We start from the raw sequence: 19,697 nt of genomic DNA on the forward strand, positions 1-19,697 counted from the left end.
GCCGTAAAATGTCGCTTAGAAAAAAGCAAATTTCTTCATTTTGCAAACAGCAAAAAAGGCGACGGTTATACGATGTTGAAAAACTGTTTCTTTTTTATGTTTAGGATTTTAAGGAAAAAAAGGTCGACTTACATTTATTTTTAAGTACAGCAACAAAAACAGAAACCTGTGCTCCACCCCGTTAAGTGAAAACCACCCAGGCTTCATTCTGCGGAGGGGCTGTGCACATTTCCGTACAGTACAGGCATTTCTAACAGATCGCTTTGGAGACAAAAGTCAGAATACTCATGTTTTGTCAATCTATTTAATCTGCTCGGCGTTTAGAACCTCGACTTTGGCAATACCTTCCAGTTTAAATAATAATAATAATAATAATAATAATAATAATAATGAAGAATTTAAAGCTTCCCCCTTGGATAATGCAAACAAAACACGGCCCCTCCAGGCACAATTAAGTTGCGATTTTATTTATTCCCATTTGCCCGAAATCCAGAATGTGCCCACCGAGTTCGCGTCAAGGAGATGAGCGAGCATACGAGGGGTTCGAAGATGGCACTAGGACTCTAGGGAAGCGACTAAACGCTTTTGAAGCTAATTTGACCCCGCTCGGCTCCCACCGCGACGCTCTAACTCTTGCTCCTCCTCCCCACTCCACCCCTTCGCTGTCGTCCCGTACCCCAAACAGCCGAGCCCGATTCCTATTGGTCCGGCGCTGTTTGTACCTCATGCGCGCGGTAGGGGCGGGGCTTAGGGAGACTTCCAACCGTCTCCCCTGACAGCAGCTACTCGCTAAGATGGCGGCCTCTGAGGCGAGCGGGCTTGTAGACCCGGACTCGGCGCTCGGCCTACAGCAGCCGGGCGAGACCTTGCCCCTTGGGAAGCAAACGGGGAGGCCCGTGGGCCCCCGTATCTCCGGGGCTGCAGCGTCGCCTCAAGGGCGGGAAGCCTCTTCTCCAGTAGCCCAGGACGACGGCCTCGCGCCTTCTCATCCCCACTTCCCGGCTCGGGGCTTCTGCTCGGCGACTTCCGCCTCGACTTCGGCGGACCCGCCGGTGTCCAGTATCCCGCACGACGCGGCGCAGCGGCTGCAGAAGGTGCCCCGTGTCCCCGCCAGGCTCCTGCCGCCCAAGGTATAAGAAATAAGCCTGTGGGGTTTATGTGGTTGATTTTTCGTAAGGGGGATCGCTGATGCTTAAGTCGTAGAATGGTTAAATCGCTGCTTGCGGGGCGGAGGGCTGCTGCTATTTATTTATTTATTTAATAACTATATATACCGCTTTTAATCCGAAGATCCCAGAGCGGCTTACAACATAAAAACACCAAATACGTATTATTATTATTGCTATTATTACAGTATTGTTAAGTAATTGGTGTTTTTTTGTTGTAAGCCGCTCTGGGATCTTTGGCTGTAGGGTGGTATATAACTATAATAATAATAAATTAATATAGGGTCACCAAAGTGCTGCTTTACATGGAGGCGAATAGTTTAGTGTCCTCTTGGGAGGAAAAGAAATTCTGGATCTCCTGTGTACAAAGCAGGCACGCCTTTGAAGCAGTAGATTTATCAGAGAGCAAGGTAAGCAGTGCTTATCCATCACAACCTCGCCTGAGGCGGAGCTTCCCCAAAGTTGTGAACTTCTTTGGGGAACATCACCAAAACGTGCTTAGCTCCGACACGCTCCAACCCCCCATCACGCCCAGGACACCCTGCCCCCCCCCCCGCCCACCTCTACTACTGCTTTCTGCCTATTCTAAAGTTGCACAAGCATCTGCTCCCTCTGCTGAACTGAGGGGTGTACCATAAAGAAATGAAAGGAGATCCCCAACTTTCACAAATCCTGTCAATTAATTTCCCATGGATGAAACACCAACTGACCATGCCAGACTTTTACCCAGCAATCTGCTTAACAATAGCAGGTCAGTTAGTTAGCAGTTAAAACCACATCATTTCTCCCCTTCCTGCCCTTGATCTCCTTCAGGTCACTATTAAAAATTTACTCCACTCCCCATAAAACCTTAACTTTAATCCTTACAATGATATGACAAGTAGATAAACGTGTATAATACTAGTTTCAGGAGTATGCAAGCTAGAGTATTATTATTTTTTAAAGTCAATTATGCTACAATTTCCAACCAATCTTGACTGTGTTTACTTGGATTAAAAGAGACTTTTAAAAACTAGTGTGTGGTCATCTAGATCAGTTTCATTTTCAAGAATGTATAGAAAACCTTATATGACTTTGTGCTTAAATAAGCTTTATTTTTTCTTACAGCCATTGGAAACCATCTGTGTCCAAGTACAGCCAGAACAGAAAAAAGAGAAAGAAAGATCAGAGCTGTCTCTTGCAGCAATTCAAAGATCAAAAAATGTAACTATGAATCAGCCATTTGAGAAAAATTCCAGGATTGTAGCAGTCAGTGTTATTAACCCACATATTGCTACAGTGCCTAGACCACAGCAATTTTTGTTATATAAATCTTCTGAACCTACCCTTCAGCTGCTTCTGCAGAGACCTTTACATCCTCTTGGACAAGTTTCCTCAGGCAACATAACACATGAACTACTCAATGGCCTCGCTGTCAATGGACAGAAAAGCATATCTGTTGCAATAGCTGCTTCAGATTCTCCAAATGTTACGCGCACCCCATCTTGTTCAGCAAATTCACTCACAAACCATGAGAAGTACAAATACAGAGTTAAAAAATCTCTAAAAGTGAAAACTCGTTCTGGGCGGATTTCAAGGCCTCCCAAATATAATGCTAAGGATTACAAATTCATTAAAACGAAAGACTTGGCTGACTGTCACCAGTCTGATTCTGATGACTATGCTGAGCTAAGTCTAGAAGATGATGAAGGAGGCGGCAAGGAGAAGGAAGTGTGCTCATTATTTGGTCCCTTGAACTATGACCTGAAGCCAAAATTGTTTAAATGTCAAAGCTGTGAAAAATCCTACATAGGAAAAGGTGGATTAGCAAGGCATTATAAACTTAATCCAGCTCATAGGCAGGAAGAATCTTCACAATCTTCTCCTATAAATAGACAGTTGCTGGAGTGTACTGGGCAGACAAGTTGTGAAAGTGTACATCAGATGCTTTCACCACCACCAATTAGTGCCCCTCTACTAAATGAAATTGGATCAGCTGTAGACTTGAAAAATAATCTTCCTATAGAGAATAAGCAACAGGTAAGAGAAATATATATATATTTCTATTTCAAATTATCCAGGGAATAGTCAGCTCATGCCCTCTGCCTTTCCAGAGCAAGCTGGATCTCCCTTTGCCACTTATCTAAAACCAGTTCGTAGCTACAGGAATCTATACAATAGGCTTCACTGAATGGTATTGCTGGACTATTTTAAACAACTGCACTTCTAATTCTAAACGCTAGTAGCTCATTAAAGTTAGACAGGAGAAAAACAGGTGTATGCCATTCTTATCCCTGCAATATGAAGAGGGATTTAGTCTGGGATAGAGTCTGCTGGTAACGTTTAAGTATTTAATGGACAATCTATTCTAAAGGCAATTTCTAATCAATGTAATGGGGAAGCATACCATACAAAAAATCCTTTTCATGAATGGCATTTGTCATATGAAAGCAATACAGTACTGTATTGATACATGCATGTCTTAAAAGATCTTCAAATACTGTGAATTATTGGTCATGATTACTGGATAGATAAGGTAACTGGTGTAAAAGTATTGCTAGTATTCTCATTGCCTTCCTCCTTCTGAATTGCAAGGTTCATTTTGAAGCTTCCTTGCAAGTAGCAAGCAAATGAAAACTGCTTACCAGCTGCAGTAATTCCAGAGGCACCATTGTTTTGCCTTGTTGCTCTATCAGTGCTCCTTACTGTGTCAAAAAGTAGGTAGTCCTTGTTTCTGGAAGTAGACAGGGTTATGTGAAAATAAATCCTAAAACAGCAAAGTTAGCAGCACATGCAAACCATAATGATGTGACATCACGGTGCATTAAAGGTAGGAGAAAAGGAATTTGCAATCTTCCTTGTCTTGAAGTGACATGTGGGAAGTATATGTGCCTTTAAACTCAGTTTTATAGGATAATGTTAGTATAATGATTCCAAACTGAAAAATTAATACATAAAGTCAAAACTGTTTAAAGCATTCTTATGAACATTTTTAAAAGTCTACAGAAGATGGAAAGTTACTAGAACATCAAAACACCGATTTATTGTATTTGGCTCCTGGAAGACCCCGACGACCAAGAAGGTGTGGCCGACCAAAGACAGCTGAAAGATCAAGGTATTCTGGAAGATATAGCAGATGCAGTCAGTTCTCTCCAAAGTGTCTTAATAATATGTCAGCAGAGCACCACAGTATATTTAGAAGGAAAGCTAGGCTAAAAGAGGTATGGTTCCTTTTCACAATTGTTCATACTCGCTTCTCTAGTGATAGTTTCTCCATTAGGCTACAGTACTCACAATAAATCTTAAGCATGTTTACTGAGAATTGGGTCTCATTGAGCTCAGTGGGACTTACACCTTGGTAAAAATACCTAGGATTGTGAACCTAGAGAGGCCTGGATGTTTTCCCACTTCTGAACTATCTGGCCCCCTGGATTCACACCAGTCCGTCTCCTCACCCTCCTCGAGTGACTTTGCCTAGCTGGAATGTGCTGTTGTACCTTAATAGTACCTTACTTACTTGAATGGAGAGATATGTGTGTGCATGTGTGTTGAAACCTATGACTTTTGTGTAGTTGGAAAGAGATCCTACAGTACAAAGTAAAAAATCTTAATCACTTTTGCCAGCTGCCCTTGCCACCATTGGTGTATGGCTTCAAGAACGTTGCTCATGAGGAAATGCTGCTCCAGGATTGACAAAGGATCCCCATCCCTTAGTTAGCCTCATCCATTTAAAATGTTTTGATAACTTGAAAGGTGTCTCAGTTGGGCAACACACATTCCTGAAATTATTTTGATATAAGTATAAAATGGGGAGATGGCTGGTGCTATCTTATAAGAACTATCCATTTCTCTTTAAGCAGGAGGAAATGTTTCTAAGGGTGCCTGCTGCTTCATCTAAGAACAAGCATGCCTTTCTCATCAAAGCTTTTATACATATGTGACCATTTTTGCAGATTTAACCATTTAAAATTCCTACAAGTTATTTAGTTCTCTGGTGAAAGACTTATTATTTTTTCTTTCAGTATCTGCCAGCTAAGATTCTACTTGGTAACTAGCCTTTCATGTAGTAAATGAGGCTTTGGAGAGGCTTGGATAAAGTGTTTGCCCATGGCAAAATAATCCAATTGTGTGTGCTTCACACAAGTTGTACATGTTTTCTGCATTAGTTTTGATCATCTCCATGCAGGAAGAATGTTGTGTGAGGTGGCCCCTAGATATAACTGCTGGGATTTAAAAATTGAATTTATTCTGGCAATGACTCTAAGAACTGTCTCCTAACATTGACACTTCTCAGTGATTATCTGTTTTCTATAATAAATTGCTCAGATATCATGCATTTTTCTTTGTTCATTTCCATGTATTTAGACTTGGCGTTTTAGCGATTTGACTTTATGGCTTCTCTAAAGAAATTATTATGGTCTTTAATAGCTGATTCAGCAATGTGCCAATGAAGATTTTATGGAGCTGGCTCTTCCACGCTTTACAACACTTGTTACTGTATCTGAATTCCTATTGATGAAGGTAAGATACATCTTGCAAACTTAGTGTAAAATGCACAAAATAACTGAATAATAAATACTACCTGCAAATGTGCATTTAATTTCCTATAGTCAAACTCATGCGGGTTTGAACAAAAATTGGATGAAACCAGATTAACCAGGAGGAGTACAAGGAATTACATGGTGGAAGATTGAAGAAGTGGGACACATCACTTTCCCTGCCCTATTTGAAGTTATAGTTTAGGGGAAAGTCAACAATTTTATTTCACTCTTTATGGAAATATAGATTAGTACAGTAAGTTATTCCAGTGAGATATTTTTCTCATAACGGGTAGATAGGAGTTATGGTTCTTAACATAATCTTCCTGGACCTTGAACCACAGCCTCTGTTGTCTAGTTTTCTCAACTCCACAGTCCCTACTTCTCCAGACTCTGTTTAACATAAGATCAGTTTAAGCCAACGACAACCAGATGGACTGACAGCTTTGATCCAAACCAATGTGGTCAAGATAGGGGACTTGCTGGAGAGGTTCAAATAGTGCTTTCTGCCTTTAATCGCCTGTTACTTGTTCGCATTATAATAGGCTTGAATGATACTTATAGCATGTGATTGTGAATTTGCTCATATTCATGTAGCTTTTGTTACTAAACAGGTAGAAAAAAATTATCCAACCAAAGCACTTTTTCCAGAAGTATACCGGGAATTTGAAGAGCTGCACACTATAGTAAAGAAAATGTGCCAAGACTATTTGAGTACTCCTGAATTAAACAACTCTCTGGCGATAAAAAACCCAAAGGTATGTTGGGTAGTTCCGTGTGTGGCTGTGAATCAAGATCCAGTAGCTAAACTGAGTGTAGCAGGTGAAACTGAACACATTTTCTTTAAAAGAAGGAGTGTGAAGATAAATAGCAAATACTGAAGATAAGCAGAAATTAAGTACATCTTATTCTATATTTGCGCTTCTGTCTTTTGCTCTTAGGCCTACTTGCTAAGATCAAATATAGTACCTTGGAGTAAAAAACTATCACCACAATAGTTAAATAATTTTCCGCTAAAGCAGCTTTTAGGGTGGCGCTGTGGGTTAAACCACAGAGCCTAGGACTTGCCGATCAGAAGGTTGGTGGTTCGAATCATGGGGTGAGCTCCCATTGCTCGGTCCCTGCTCCGGCCAACCTAGCAGTTCAAAAGCACGTCAAAGTGCAAGTAGATAAATAGGTACCGCTCTGGCGGGAAGGTAAACAGCGTTTCCGTGTGCTGCTCTGGTTCGCCAGAAGTGGCTTAGTCATGCTGGCCACATGAGCCAGAAGCTGTACGCCAGCTCCCTCGGCCAATAAAGCGAGATGAGTGCCGCAACCCCAGAGTCGGTCACAACTGGACCTAATGGTCAGGGGTCCCTTTACCTTTAAAGCAGCTTTATTTACAAACATGATACTCAAAATATTAACAAAGAAGACTTGGTAAGGTCTAATAAAACCATCCTCGAAATAATGAAAGCAGGTACATGCCCTTCTGACTTACCGCCTGTAAATAATAATTTACTGTGAATAAATTGTGTATTACTGATCTAGGGCAAAAATATTGTGTTTCGTCTTTCATAGGTGGCTGAATCTCTAGGAATTATAGGCAGTGATCTTGAAATGCAAATGGTTCAAACAATAGAATCTTCACCTGAGTGTATTAAAATTTTTGATGCACCTGTATGTACACAGATTCTGGGACAGAAACGAGCAACTGAGGTATAAAATAGGTGAATTCTGCCACATCAATAATACTGTAGAAACCTTGTAGCATATTTCACTTTTCTTGTGCTTTTTTGCTTGTATATGTCTTGCTGAAAATAAGCTGTTGCATATTTCATCTTCCATACAAAATTGGTCTTTATGAGCAAACTATACTTTTTTGGCATAAGTTCATTCACTTGGATTCTTGTGTGGCACAAAGTGCTGCCAAATGAATAGAGCTTTTTAAAATATTGGAATAATTTTAAAAAGTTGATGTTTGATGAATATGCTGGTAAGTTTATTTTCTCTCTCAACAGGGTTCAGATGAAATGTTGCCATTTGCAAAAAAGATCAGAGCTGAAAATTTGTTAGAAAGTGTGACTATCAGTTCAAGTCAAGGTGAAATAAAGGAAAGAAGTCCTGCATATGAAGGTAGTGGTATGAGAATTCTAATATCTCCACTCTCTCCTGAAGATAAAATTACATGCAAATAGCTAGGAAGCTGAAAGAGTATAATGACCCTTTAAACTCTAGTGGTATAAGTCTAAAAATAATATTGAGTAGGGAGAGAGAGAAAGGAAACTTAGCTAAAAATTTGCTGTATCCTTCACACTTGCATTCTCCTTAAGGTACTTAATGCATAGGTTTTCCAAAAGTAGTTTTTTTTCTTTATTGGTGATTTGAATCCAGATTTCACTAAATGAATGTCAGTACTGCTGTTTTAGAAACACGAGCTTAAAGCCCCACTGGGCATACAAAACTAACTATACCTTTGTTTAGCTCTTAACCTGTATTGGAAGGAAATGTGATATAATGCAAGTATTTATTATTGGTAAATACTCCACCACCTGGCTGCTTTCAGGGATAAATGTTAACACTGCCAAGCAGATTTTAAAAAAAATCTGTTGCCAAAGTAGAAGCTGTTTGTTTATAAACTATTTATTCTATTATATTACTTAATGCTTAATATTATACTTAAAACAGCTTAATTTTTTATATGGGTAGCATATACCACAATCGGGCGGTATATAATTTTTATGAAATAAATATTTTATAAAACACTTTCGTTTTTGTCTGTTTTGAAAAGCATGCATGTAAACTGAAGTTTTGTGTTTTTTTAACTTGATTTTTTTAGGTTTCCCCCCAGAACAGAACTGCGGAGCAAACATTTGCACCGGAAATACATTACAGCAAAAGGAGTGCCACAAATCACTTGAACTAGAAGCTTCAAATGAGATTGCAGATACAGATCAGTTCCTGCAAGGGAAGGCTGAGATCTTACAACCTTCAAGTGTATCAGGGTTGGATTGTTCAGGCTACCTATTCTCACGGAGTGAAAGGTTGCCACTTGCCAGTTCAGAAAGTTCACAAGAAAAGATGGTGGCAGCGTCCTCGGATAATGCAGCAAGCAGACTAAGTGTGTTTGAGATTTGTAACTCCACAGCATCAAAAAAAGCTAATCAAAATCCTTCCTTGTTAGTGCATGAAGAAAGCAATCATAATGAAAAATATCAAGAATCTCAGGAAGAAGCGAGGATTTTGTCATTAATAGATTGTGAACATCCTAGGGTATCTGATTAAGCAAAATCCTCCCAAATTAGTAACATGGCAGTAGCTAATCCATTTGGGTCTCAGTGAGATAGCATTTCTATGTGTGCTTAGAAAACTCATTGACAATTGATTAAAAAGATGACTGGATGAGCTAGAAACTCTTCTCTAGGGATATGAAATAGCTCAGGCTTTGCCTCATCCTGGTGCTGCTGTCTTTTTCAACCAGTGTCGTAACCAAACTGATGATCCTGCTATGCACTTACACATTCCAGTTCTTTGGAAAGTACAGAGGCTCTTTTAACAACATTGTTCACACAGAGAACTTGCTCAGAGTAAAGCCATTATGAAAATATATGGGGTTTTTTAAAAAACCAATTTCTTAAAATGTGTATTTTTGTTATTAAATCTTAATTTTCTGCTGCTTGTGACCTTTGTGCAATTACAACTAACATGACTGAAGAGTAACTAGAATTCCAAGTAAACTGCACTGTTTACCAAACGGATCTGTTTTTTGGACACAACTTATTACCAAAATTACGCTGCTTTTTGACTAAACGGTAGGATCAAGAACCTTTTTTATAAAATTGGTAATCTGTGCAAACAAAGGTAATGGCATTCAGTGCTGGATGCCACACTGTAATTGATGGTTTATCTAGTTCAAATTAAAGGTACTACATATACTATCCTTGACACCTTGGGTGTGTCAGGTCATTTTGATGTTTTGAACACAGGAGCTGCTGTAAAGCTGCTAAGCATAGAGAGATTGTATTGCAGTCAGTTAGGAAGTGAAAGCTTCAGTCTGGTAAGTAGGTCACTTTCATATTTTGATATTATCCTCTGGAAGAGCAGGCCTTCGTGTCCCAGAGATGAATCCAATCCCCTAACATACAGACTTCAGTGACAGACTTCAACGAGGCTGTTCAGATTTAGATAATTTCCCAGAGTAGCGGCAATTCTAAAAAGCATATGCCTCTGGGCACAACCTGAGCCGAAATGGTAATGTAGCATTTGCCTAATGTTAACAATTTTCTGTTCACTAAGGTAGAAATGCAAAAAGTGCCTAATAGCCATTGGTGCCTGGAAAAAAATGGGCCTGTCAGCTAGGATGCTGAGAAGGGCAGGAGGCTGTTAGTGCTTTGCCTCTTGTATGTGTTTCCTGAAATCCCCAGTGCTTTCTATGCTGTCATGGCCTAGCAACAGAGGCAAGGATGGGCCTTTATGGGATTTACATATTGGCCTCGTAATCCAAGGCATGTGTTAACTTTTCTCATAGCCCTGGTGAAAGATCCAGCTACAGTCATATTTAGATTATAAATGAGGAGAGAGTGCTGGTGCACTCAGGTACTGCTAGCAGGCTTTCCACAGGCATATAGTTGGCCATTGAGAACAGTATGCTTGACTAGATAGACCATTGGCCTACTCTAGCAGGCTCCTCTTACACTCATGGTGTGAAAGTTCAGACTTTAAAACAAAAGAAAAAGGAGTTCCACTGGATATTGAAATCTGTGAAAGCAGATTTTTAGAGACCCTAAAGTTAATCAAGCTCTGTTTTAGAATTGTTTTGATTCTATTATTTTACAAAATTTATATAAATCTGGATGGTACTAAAACCTCTAAGTGGTTTTGTTTGTTGTAATCCCAATGTGGGACCTGCTAGGTAGATACAATTTTAGAAAATAAAACAGACTTTATTAAAACGTTGGAACTATACAAAAATATATAAATTGCATTGTATTTAATGTATTAGCAGTGCAGTTCAAGGCAAATGCAACCTTATGAAGTGGCAGGAAAGGTTAGACCAGCCTGTGTCCTGTTTCCAATAGCATGCTTTCTAGTAATACTTGGCTGGTATTCTCAATGTAGGGCTGGTATAACCATGACGACAAGTAGGCCATCAGGAGATCTTGGTCAGCGGTATGAGCAATCTCTTGCACAATAGTTTGCTTGAGTTTTAGTTCCTTTGAGTACATGTTCAAGAGCTTTCCAGAAACTTCATCTGAAAAAGATAAATTAAATCAAGAAGTAGCTCTGGAAATACATAGGCATTCTGAATATGGCTTAGGACAGCAAATGAAGAGAAGAATGTGCACTAACTTTGTCCCCACCCTCCTCTCAATTAGATGCTGTGTTTCCTAGCAACTGTCTGCATGTACCCCTGTGCACTTTGAAAGCCTGATTTTTTTTTTCAGGGTTTCAAAATGCATAGATGCAGCCATGATTCCAGGACGCTTCCCTGCTGCAGCCAGTTTGATAGGGAACACATGGCGAATGTGGTACAGCTACCACACCCTCAGAGTGCATACTCTCATATGTATTGACAAAGCCATAATTCAGAATGCCTGAGTAGTGCTCTGATTTTGCTTCATATTACAAATGCTGAACATACTACATTGCTAGCTAGATTGCTTGCCTATAGTTTTTAAGCTTTAGAATTAGTTAACTCATCCTCCATCCCTCAAGTTCCATATTTCTCCTGCTGCGCAATTTTTAAAAAGCCTATGTCGTTTCAACATATGGAATTCTAGGTATTGATGTGGGTTGATGATTTGGAGCATTCTCTCCTGAGAGCTATAGTTGCCTTGCAAATTTGCAATTCAAGCAATATAAGCTAAATTTAATTTCTTTAGCTCACAGTATTTCACTCTCATTTTCAAATAAATAAATAAATAAATAAATAAATAATATATATATATATATATATATATATATATATATATATATATATATATATATATTTTCAAATAAACATACTTCAGCAGAAAGAAATAGCAGTATCTCAGAAAGGAAGAATTTACTTACAGAAGTAAGGAATGGGCCACGTGTGAAAGAATGGTGTCTTCTGATATCCATGATATGCTTCTAAGTCACAGATCCCTTTAGTAGTTGAACATAGTTTTTCCATTTTCTGTTGTATTTTTGCCTAACAAAGTTTTAAGTGTCTGTGTAAGAAGCTAATATTTTGTAACCAACAGTACAATCCTAACCATGTCTATTCAGAAGTCACATTGAATTTTATGTTTGAACTGCCCTGAAATCTGCAGATGAAGAGCGGTATACAAATTTAATAAACAATAATAATTACGGTAATAAATACCATATTTATGTGAATCTAATGCACCTTCAAACCCAATGTGCACCTCAGTTTTCAAAACCTTAAAACCAAAAAAAGTACAGTAGTACCTCGGGTTAAGAACTTTACCTCAGGATGAGAACAGAAATTACGCGACGGCAGCAGCAGGAGGCCCCATTAGCTATAGTGGTACCTCATGTTAAGAACGGACCTCCGGAATGAATTAAGTTCGTAACCAGAGATACCACTGTATTTGCTATGTCTGTGTTTTTCAAGCTTGCAATTGAATCTAATGCACCATCAAATCTAATGCACACTCTAATTTCCATGACATAATTGGGCCAAAATGGTACACATTACATACGAGTAAATAATGTAATAATAACAATAAATGTGTGTTTGTCCTGAAGTGGCAATCCTAGTCCCACCTACCTGGCCTAACCTCAACTGAATTCAATGTGACTTATTTCTGAGTAGACATGAATACGACTGCAGCTTAACATATGTTCTATCTGTGTAGGCTACTCAATCCCTACTTTCAGAAACTTCACAACCAGGGAACTTTTATTACAAAGACTGGATAACTGGATTAGAGACAAATCACTAATTAAAGTATTCAGTCAGTACTGGACTAAAATTAGTAGTTCTCAAAGGGCATTTTTCACAACAAAACATTAAGAATAGCTTCAGTTCTCCCTTCTGAATGTTTTGCACAGAAGAGATTCATTTTTCATTTGGTTGATTGCTCCATTAGGTAGATTTGCATATAATTCTTATATCCTCTCTTGTGAAGGGGTCTTGAATATTCATGGAAAACATTGTTGAAAAGAAGACCTCTAGATCTCCCACAAGTGGCTATGGCCTCTCCCTCTCCAGAATAAGGGTTCAGAAACTGTCCAGGAGTTTCATTTAGGTGGTCTGCAATGTGTCCATAAAAATAAGAGTTAAAAATCACACAGCATCTAGCAGTGTGTGTTATAATTGCTACAACTTGCAGAAAAATCACTTAACTGGTCCCCTGGGCTGGGGAAAGTTTTGGGAACCACTGATATATAGGAGGATGGTGGAAACAGAAAAATGCAGTGGGGGTCTTAATAAGAGAAATAGAGTACCATGTTTTCAAAAGTATCAAGTAGTTCTGTACAGCACTCCTCCAATTCTACATTGTAGTCAACTGGTCGTCTTCCGGACTCTGAAGCAGTATTATCATGTTCTATTTCCAACTTGCCATTTTTGCACCTAAAGAAAAATATCATTCACTGTACATAATAGAAGCTCTGTTCCTCTGACAACTTCTACCCCTTGTTGCCTATAATATATAGGGTCAACTGTAGTCAGTACATAATGCAAGGTAAATTGTTACATTCATATCATGCAGATTTTAAAAAGTGATGGCCTAAGGTAATAAATTTGCATTGGAACCATCGACAAGATCTTTCAATATACTTACTCTCCAGAAATTTTGATGTTCACGATTTTGGTGGCAGTGGTAAATCCCTTATTATTCAGAGTTTCCCACTTCATCATTAAATTATGCCAGTCTGCTGCATTATCTTTAATTTTTCTTGCACTGATGGATAATACAGGTGTCTTGGGAGTTGAGCCTTTGGCTAATCAAAAACACAACAATAAAACCCTTTAAATAGGAAGAGGGAAAATATTTATGTGAGACATTTTAGGCTGCTGGCGACATTTTTTTTGTAATGTAATAAAATAAACAACAACACCATTCTCATTGTTTTGTGAAGTTTCAGCCTCTACACTTGGCACATTGCTTCAAACTTTCAATAAGAGGTTTTATTTCATTGATAGAAAACTGACAGGTCTCTGCCCGCTGCAACACCGTGCGCCTGCCCATTGCCCATCACCCAAACGTGTGAAGAAGATGACCAACCCAACCCAACCGGAAGCTGGGATTGTAGTAGCATCGCAGGATCATCTCACTTCCTTCGCAACGCCACAACCAGTTCCCAAAATTCACCCTCCCCCCTGCCTACATTCAGTAACAGCCTCTCTCAACTCCTGCCACGGCTGCCTTGCAACATCTCCAGTGTCAGATTTACGTATAAGCTAAACAAGCTACAACTTAGGGCCCCACTCTCTTGGGGGCCCCCAAAAAATTAAAGGAAAAAAAACCTGGATGTACATTTCCAAAATATAAGATTAAAAAACAAATAAAATAAAACCTACATACAGCAACAGTGTTTTGTGTCGTGTAGGCTCCAATGATGGGCCCCGCCTGCTAGCCTGCTCCCTGAAATATCACTGGTTTGCTCATTTCTATATATAGGGTGCCTACATTCTGCATGTGCAAATGGCTTTAGATACTTACTAGGTTCATAAATTACTATATAGCATATATTCAACACAAAAACGAGACTATTTGTTGTTGACAAAGGACAGCTGGACATATAAAGGGCCCCATTACCTTCAGCAGCTTAGCGCCTCATCAAACCTAAACCCGGCCCTGAACATCTCCTTATAGTTCTTAAGTTGGAGGCCAACCCTGCCTCCAGTGGCGGGGAGTTCCACCGTCCCGCTACCCTTTCATCTTCTGCTCCCTCGCACGCCCCCCACCCCCGTCCTGGTATTACTTGAGAGGGAGGAAAAAAACTGCCGGGTTGTGGCGCCCCCCTCCCCATGCGCCTTTCTCCAGCAACCGCTTTCCCTGGTGGAGGCACCCGGGGCCTCCTCCGCCGCAGGAGCTGCAGGCCGCGCTCCCGCCCGCTGCCTGGGGAAGAAGCGCTTACCGGCCATCTCCGCCGCCACCCGAGGCCGAGGCCGCTCCCTCCCCTCGGAAGTGCGCTCACGTCCGGCTCCGCCCAGCTCCGCCGCCCAGCGCTGGAGACCCAGCGCTGCTGGGCCTGGGGGCGACGCGGGAGCTCAGGCCCCGGCCCCGGCCCTTGCTGAGGTGAGGAGGGCAGCCTATCGCGGCGTGGAGACCGGGTGGGAGCCTCCTGGCTAGGCGGCCCTCTCTTCTTCCCTTCCCTGGCTGCAGGAGGAGATAAGAAGCGGAGAGAAGGACGCTCACCGTCCGGAGAACCCCCTTTTTACGCATTCCTTTCCGGGTTTCCTTCGAGAGACCCGGCGCTGGAAACACGTGTCGAGGCTCCGTCCTGACGAGCTCTGGGCGGTTGGTCGGCTTCTCTGCCCGCCAAGGCGCGCACAGAGAATGAGGCTTGCCTTGAGCATCTCTTACGGGGGTGAAGCGGGGGCGCATGTTTGGGAACCGCCGTGTGCTGGGTTTGTTTACCTCCTTTAGTGTATTTCGGCCGCCTGTCTGCCTGCCTGTACTCTTGTTCCGTTCATGCTTCAGGTGCGGTGGTTGGGCTTCTCAACAGTGCTGATTATTACTCTGTCGATTAATGGGATCTCTTAATTCTGCCATCTTTTATCACTCATGGGTTAGAATTGTCAATCTGCATTGAGGAGGAAGGACAAAAATCCAACCAGAAGTTTTCTCCTCTCCCATTAGTCTTGTCTTGTCTTTCTTTCTTTCTTTCTTTCTTTCTTTCTTTCTTTCTTTCTTTCTTGTAGATTTGTGCTTTCCTCTTCATGCCCTTCTTAGCAAAGCAAATAAATAATACAACTTCTAGACGGCATTGAAATGGGGGTGGGTGGGAATGCTATCTCTTTAAGCAACTCCTCTCACTGCTGCACAGTTTGCAGAATTAATATTGCAGCACCGACCCTTAACAGCTCCCGGGACCCTGAAATGAAAACATATTCCAAGAAGCTTTTCCATCCTAAATATCTGTAGCTAGGAAAGTGGCAAAGTTCCTGATACTTGAGCTGTGCATTTACTAATTCTGCAAGCTACAGATGTTGGCACAGCCACCTTGTAGCCCAGTGTACTTCAGTTATTTACTTCGTTCACTGTTCTGCCTGATGCCTGTTGAATTCTTCCTTGGACAAATCATTTATTTGTTATAAATGTATGCTTTTGAAAAAGGTAGCTCTCCTGGGACCTAGTTTTATGTTTGTTTAAAAAGCAAAACGGTTGACGCTGTCCCTTCAAAGTGATTTAATGGTTTCATTATTTGAGCTACTGTTACTTCAACAGGAGGATAACACACACCGTTTTCCAAATTTATTGTCTGCAACAAAGATGTATCCTGCCTTAGGGTAGCGGACTGAATGTGATGAACTGGCTGCTTAAAGCCATAGGATTCTTCGATGGAAGACTAGCAGAGTGAGTGCACCATAACCCTTGGTTCTGACATGAGTTTTAATATTCTGTTTTGAAAAAAGTGTCTGAAATTTATTGTGACCTTAGCTCACGAAATAGAAGTTCCCTAAAAACTCTTAAGCACACTGTGTTAGCAGAGCTTAAGCAATCCAGAGGGCTGTCACATGAGAACTGGGTGTGGAAAATTAGCAAGACATTCACTTTGACCTTTAATGGTGCCTAATTTCAATGCTGGTTCTTCCCTGTGAGTACATAGGCAGGTAAATGACAGCTGGCCAACCCATGTTCAGTGATGAACTGCATTTGGGTTGTACATAATTTTCTACACTTAAGGCAACTTTATAATGTATGAGGAGGTCTTCAATGCATATTTAGATGTCAGTAGTAGGAGTAAATCATATGACCCAATGCAAGAGGGATGCCAGGATTTAACTAGACTCCCCTCCCCCTCCCCACTATTAGCAAGGGACAATATTTATTTGGAACTTTTACTTTCATTTTATCTCAGAAGTGCCTTTCGAAAGAATACTAGCTCACTCAGCTTCTTTTACTTGCATGTGTGGCTTTTACTTGCTATGGTCTTGAGTGCTTGCATAGACATTAATTCTGCATAATTTCCTGTGGTGGCAGAGATGGAAGCATTGGCATTGGCTTGAATGAACAGGATTGCTGATTTGGCTATGTTTGCAAGTTGTGGCAAGCCATAGTTAATGGTTTCCTGTCAGCAACACATGTGACTTCCACATCACTCCTCCCCAAGCATGACTGGGAGGAACAAACCATGATCCCTGACGATGATAAGACACAGGACTATGATGTGGAAAACGCTTTGGAATTCAGACCGTGGGAAGTCAAAAAAATTAAGATTACAATTTGGAAGACAATTGGACTTTTTTATTTTAGTTTTTTATTTTAATTTGATTTGATATGTTAATTGGATGTTCTTATTGGAAAATTAATAAATGCTTTAAAAAAACAACAACATGATCCCTGACTTAGTGTTACATCCAAGCTGAGTACCATGGTTTGTTTTGCTCCAAATAAACCATGATGTGAAACCAAGGGTTGTTCTTGATTTACCATTAGGTGTGGGGATGGGGAAGAGATTTGGCACTAAGATTAAGATTCACTGTTACATCTTTGGATCAGCCTCTTAGAGAGTATTTTTGTTTTTAAACTCTGTGGGATTTATAAATGGGACCCGGGGTACAGAGGGAATCGTGAACTTTGCATTTTGTGGGAACATTCCCCAATTGTAGTGATGTTAAATCAGGGGTCAGCAAAGTTTTTGTGGCTTGGGCTGGTTCACTGTCCTGCAGATGCTGCAGTGGGCTGGAGTGCGCACACAAGCACACATGCGCAAACACTGTTTCCGGCGTGGAGAAGCCGTGTGCAGCTTCCCATTGGCTGCAGGAGCTTGCTGCAGCCAATGGGAAGCCAGCCAGCGTCGTGGAAGGCGGTCCCCGTTCTGCTCTGTGCCGGGGTCCATGGGCCGGTTAAACGACCCCCTTAGGTTGCCGACCCCTGTGTTAAATGAAAGACAGGAATCTTGTGCATCAGTTCACACTGCTATTTGCTGTCCGAGAGCTTGGTTCTGGAGGAGAAGAGGGAAGCTGGGTAAAATGCATGTCTCCCATCCCTAGCTTATTGAAGCAAAGCTCCTTTGTAAACCACAGTTTGAAGTTGGCTTATTTCTGCAAACTCTTGTTAAGGCTAACCACAGTTGGTCTGGCTTTGAATGGAACTCTGAACTGCAGTTAATGGAAGTGAATTTCTTTCTACAAAATATTGAGGGTGCCAGTTGGCATCCATCAGTTTTGGGAGACAGTGGAAGAGTGTTGGAACATTGGCAACTAATTGCTTTGTGTTCTCCTTTTCATAAGTTGAAAACCTTTGTCATGCATAAAAAAGAAATCACAAAGTGTTGTTCTGGGTTATGAGACACAAAATGTTATACAGCGTAAGCATTATGTTAAGCCAACTAGTTGCAGATCTGTAATGCAGTAAGTATTATTATTATTATTATTAAACTTTTCATGAGGGAGAAAAACCACTTTTCCCCACCAGCATTGTACGTACTCCCAGTTGTATAGATACCAAGGGTGGCCGCTGAAATAAATACTCCTTGTTTTCATGGGCTTCAGGAATACATGCAGTTTATCTTTTCCAGCCTCTAGGTAGCACATACAGATGTTTGCCATGGCATCGGCAACTCCATCGTTTACCTTCAAGGAGTTCTGTCCCTTGTACTATCTTCTCAATGCCATTCCTACAAAGATCCAAAAGGGATTCCGTTCCATTGTGGTATACCTCACTGCACTTGACACTAATGAGGACTACATCGCTGTGGGCAGCAGTATTGGAATGTTGTATTTATACTGCAGGCGCTTGAACCAGATGAAAAAGTACAATTTTGAGGTATGAACGAACACCTTCATTTTTTAAAAGGTGTGATGAAGCTTATGTCTTGGGTTTTGTCAGTTTTAGCATATTGAAATGTGCAGAAATGTAAAGCTATAGAGTTGGTTAACTTGAGGAAAAGCGGTTGCTCTGGCTGTTGCTAAAATTAGATTAAGAATCAGCATCTATTTGTGGTCTGTAATTATTTTATCTCACACAGCATGTTTTAGGGGTTTGTTCTCAATTCTGTCTACTTCTCAGTCAGGCATTCTGTTGTTCATCATATGTTTATTTATATGCTGCTTTTCCACTAGAGATAGTTCCCATAGTGGTTTTCAGGGCATAAGGAAATGAGAGCTGTAATATATTGCAAAATATAAACGTTAGTACATCAAAGTTCAACAGCAGTTTCATACCCTATAGATTGCAACAACATAATATCAACATATTTTATTTATTTATGTTACTTATTTAATTTCTATACTGCCCTATACCCAAAGGTCTCAGGGGAGTTCACATAAAATATCAAATACATAAAATCAAAACAACAACAACAACCCAGCATTTTAAAAAGGATATAGGATGTAGATCAAGTCAGGCAAAGGCCTGGTTAAAAAGGAATGTTTTTGCCTGGTGCCTAAAGGTGTACAGTGGTACCTCGGGTTACATACGCTTCAGGTTACATACGCTTCAGGTTACAGACACCACTAACCCAGAAATAGTACCTCGGGTTAAGAACTTTGCTTCAGGATGAGAACAGAAATCGTGCTCTGGCGGCAGCTGGAGGCCCCATTAGCTAAAGTGGTGCTTCAAGTTAAGAACAGTTTCAGGTTAAGAACGGACCTCCAGGACGAATCAACCCAAGGTACCACTGTATAGTGAAGGCGCCAGGCAAACTTCCCTGGGGAGAGCATTCCACAGACGGGGAGCCATTGCAGAGGAGGGCCATTCTCGTGTTGTCACCCTCCTGACCTCTTGAGGTGGAGGCACACAATTATAATTCATATTGATATTTCATTTATTTGGAAAGATTTATAGACCACACTTCATCAAAAAATTCTCTAAGCATTGCACATGCTAAAATTACCAGTAAAACACAGCTAAAATCCACAAAACTATTA

The 19,697-nt window shown here is 40.7% G+C and overlaps 3 protein-coding genes across 11 annotated transcripts in view; 2 read left to right on the forward strand and 1 right to left on the reverse strand.

The window, feature by feature from the left end:
• The first annotated feature begins 748 nt into the window (after positions 1-748).
• On the forward strand, positions 749-9,607 carry ZNF839 (zinc finger protein 839). Of its 4 annotated transcripts, none has more exons than XM_083613870.1 (7): positions 751-1,130; positions 2,274-3,185; positions 5,574-5,666; positions 6,298-6,441; positions 7,244-7,381; positions 7,684-7,804; positions 8,502-9,607. In XM_083613870.1, exons 1-7 carry the CDS (start codon positions 795-797, stop codon positions 8,945-8,947), a joined length of 2,190 nt encoding a protein of 729 aa, XP_083469996.1. In that variant the 5' UTR covers positions 751-794; the 3' UTR covers positions 8,948-9,607. The 4 variants fall into 4 exon arrangements, with proteins under 4 accessions (XP_083469998.1, XP_083469999.1, XP_083469996.1 ...); XM_083613871.1 differs by having other exon boundaries at positions 752-1,130; positions 7,684-7,798; XM_083613872.1 differs by lacking the exon at positions 7,244-7,381 and having other exon boundaries at positions 749-1,130.
• A 972-nt stretch (positions 9,608-10,579) lies between these two features.
• Positions 10,580-14,868, reverse strand: CINP (cyclin dependent kinase 2 interacting protein). 3 transcript variants are annotated; one of them, XM_083621004.1, is made up of 5 exons: positions 14,738-14,868; positions 13,438-13,597; positions 13,100-13,226; positions 11,717-11,837; positions 10,580-10,913 (listed from the first exon to the last, which is right to left on the reverse strand). In XM_083621004.1, exons 1-5 carry the CDS (start codon positions 14,742-14,744, stop codon positions 10,711-10,713), a joined length of 618 nt encoding a protein of 205 aa, XP_083477130.1. In that variant the 5' UTR covers positions 14,745-14,868; the 3' UTR covers positions 10,580-10,710. The 3 variants fall into 3 exon arrangements, with proteins under 3 accessions (XP_083477130.1, XP_083477132.1, XP_083477131.1); XM_083621006.1 differs by having other exon boundaries at positions 13,438-13,623; positions 14,738-14,812; XM_083621005.1 differs by lacking the exon at positions 14,738-14,868 and adding an exon at positions 14,416-14,558.
• TECPR2 (tectonin beta-propeller repeat containing 2) overlaps positions 14,807-19,697 on the forward strand; it is a 55,378-nt gene continuing 50,487 nt past the window's right edge. For 3 of the 4 annotated variants that reach the window (XR_014547181.1, XR_014547182.1, XM_083610257.1), the window contains exons 1-3: positions 14,807-14,898; positions 16,051-16,179; positions 18,347-18,594. Coding sequence is in view for 2 of the 4 variants with exons in the window: in XM_083610257.1 (XP_083466383.1) it covers positions 18,367-18,594 (228 nt within the window). In the remaining 2 variants the exon portion in view is untranslated. Of the gene's footprint in view, positions 14,899-14,992; positions 15,231-16,050; positions 16,180-18,346; positions 18,595-19,697 lie in introns of those variants that run through there. The other variant, XM_083610256.1, reaches the window with a different exon arrangement.

The sequence above is a fragment of the Podarcis filfolensis genome (assembly GCF_964270895.1).
Source record: "Podarcis filfolensis genome assembly, chromosome: 1".
NCBI lineage: Eukaryota > Metazoa > Chordata > Lepidosauria > Squamata > Lacertidae > Podarcis > Podarcis filfolensis.

What these genes read in the sequence shown, in the direction of transcription:
- ZNF839 (XM_083613870.1), top strand. Translation starts at nt 795, where the DNA reads ATGGCGGCCTCTGAGGCGAGCGGGCTTGTAGACCCGGACTCGGCGCTC. An exon ending in CCAGGCTCCTGCCGCCCAAG is followed by an intron (nt 1,131 to 2,273) that starts GTATAAGAAATA and finishes TTTTTCTTACAG; the next exon opens with CCATTGGAAACCATCTGTGT. An exon ending in CTATAGAGAATAAGCAACAG is followed by an intron (nt 3,186 to 5,573) that starts GTAAGAGAAATA and finishes GGTCTTTAATAG; the next exon opens with CTGATTCAGCAATGTGCCAA.
- CINP (XM_083621004.1), bottom strand. An exon ending in AACATCAAAATTTCTGGAGA is followed by an intron (nt 13,227 to 13,437) that starts GTAAGTATATTG and finishes ATTTTTCTTTAG; the next exon opens with GTGCAAAAATGGCAAGTTGG. An exon ending in TTGATACTTTTGAAAACATG is followed by an intron (nt 11,838 to 13,099) that starts GTACTCTATTTC and finishes AAACTTTGTTAG; the next exon opens with GCAAAAATACAACAGAAAAT.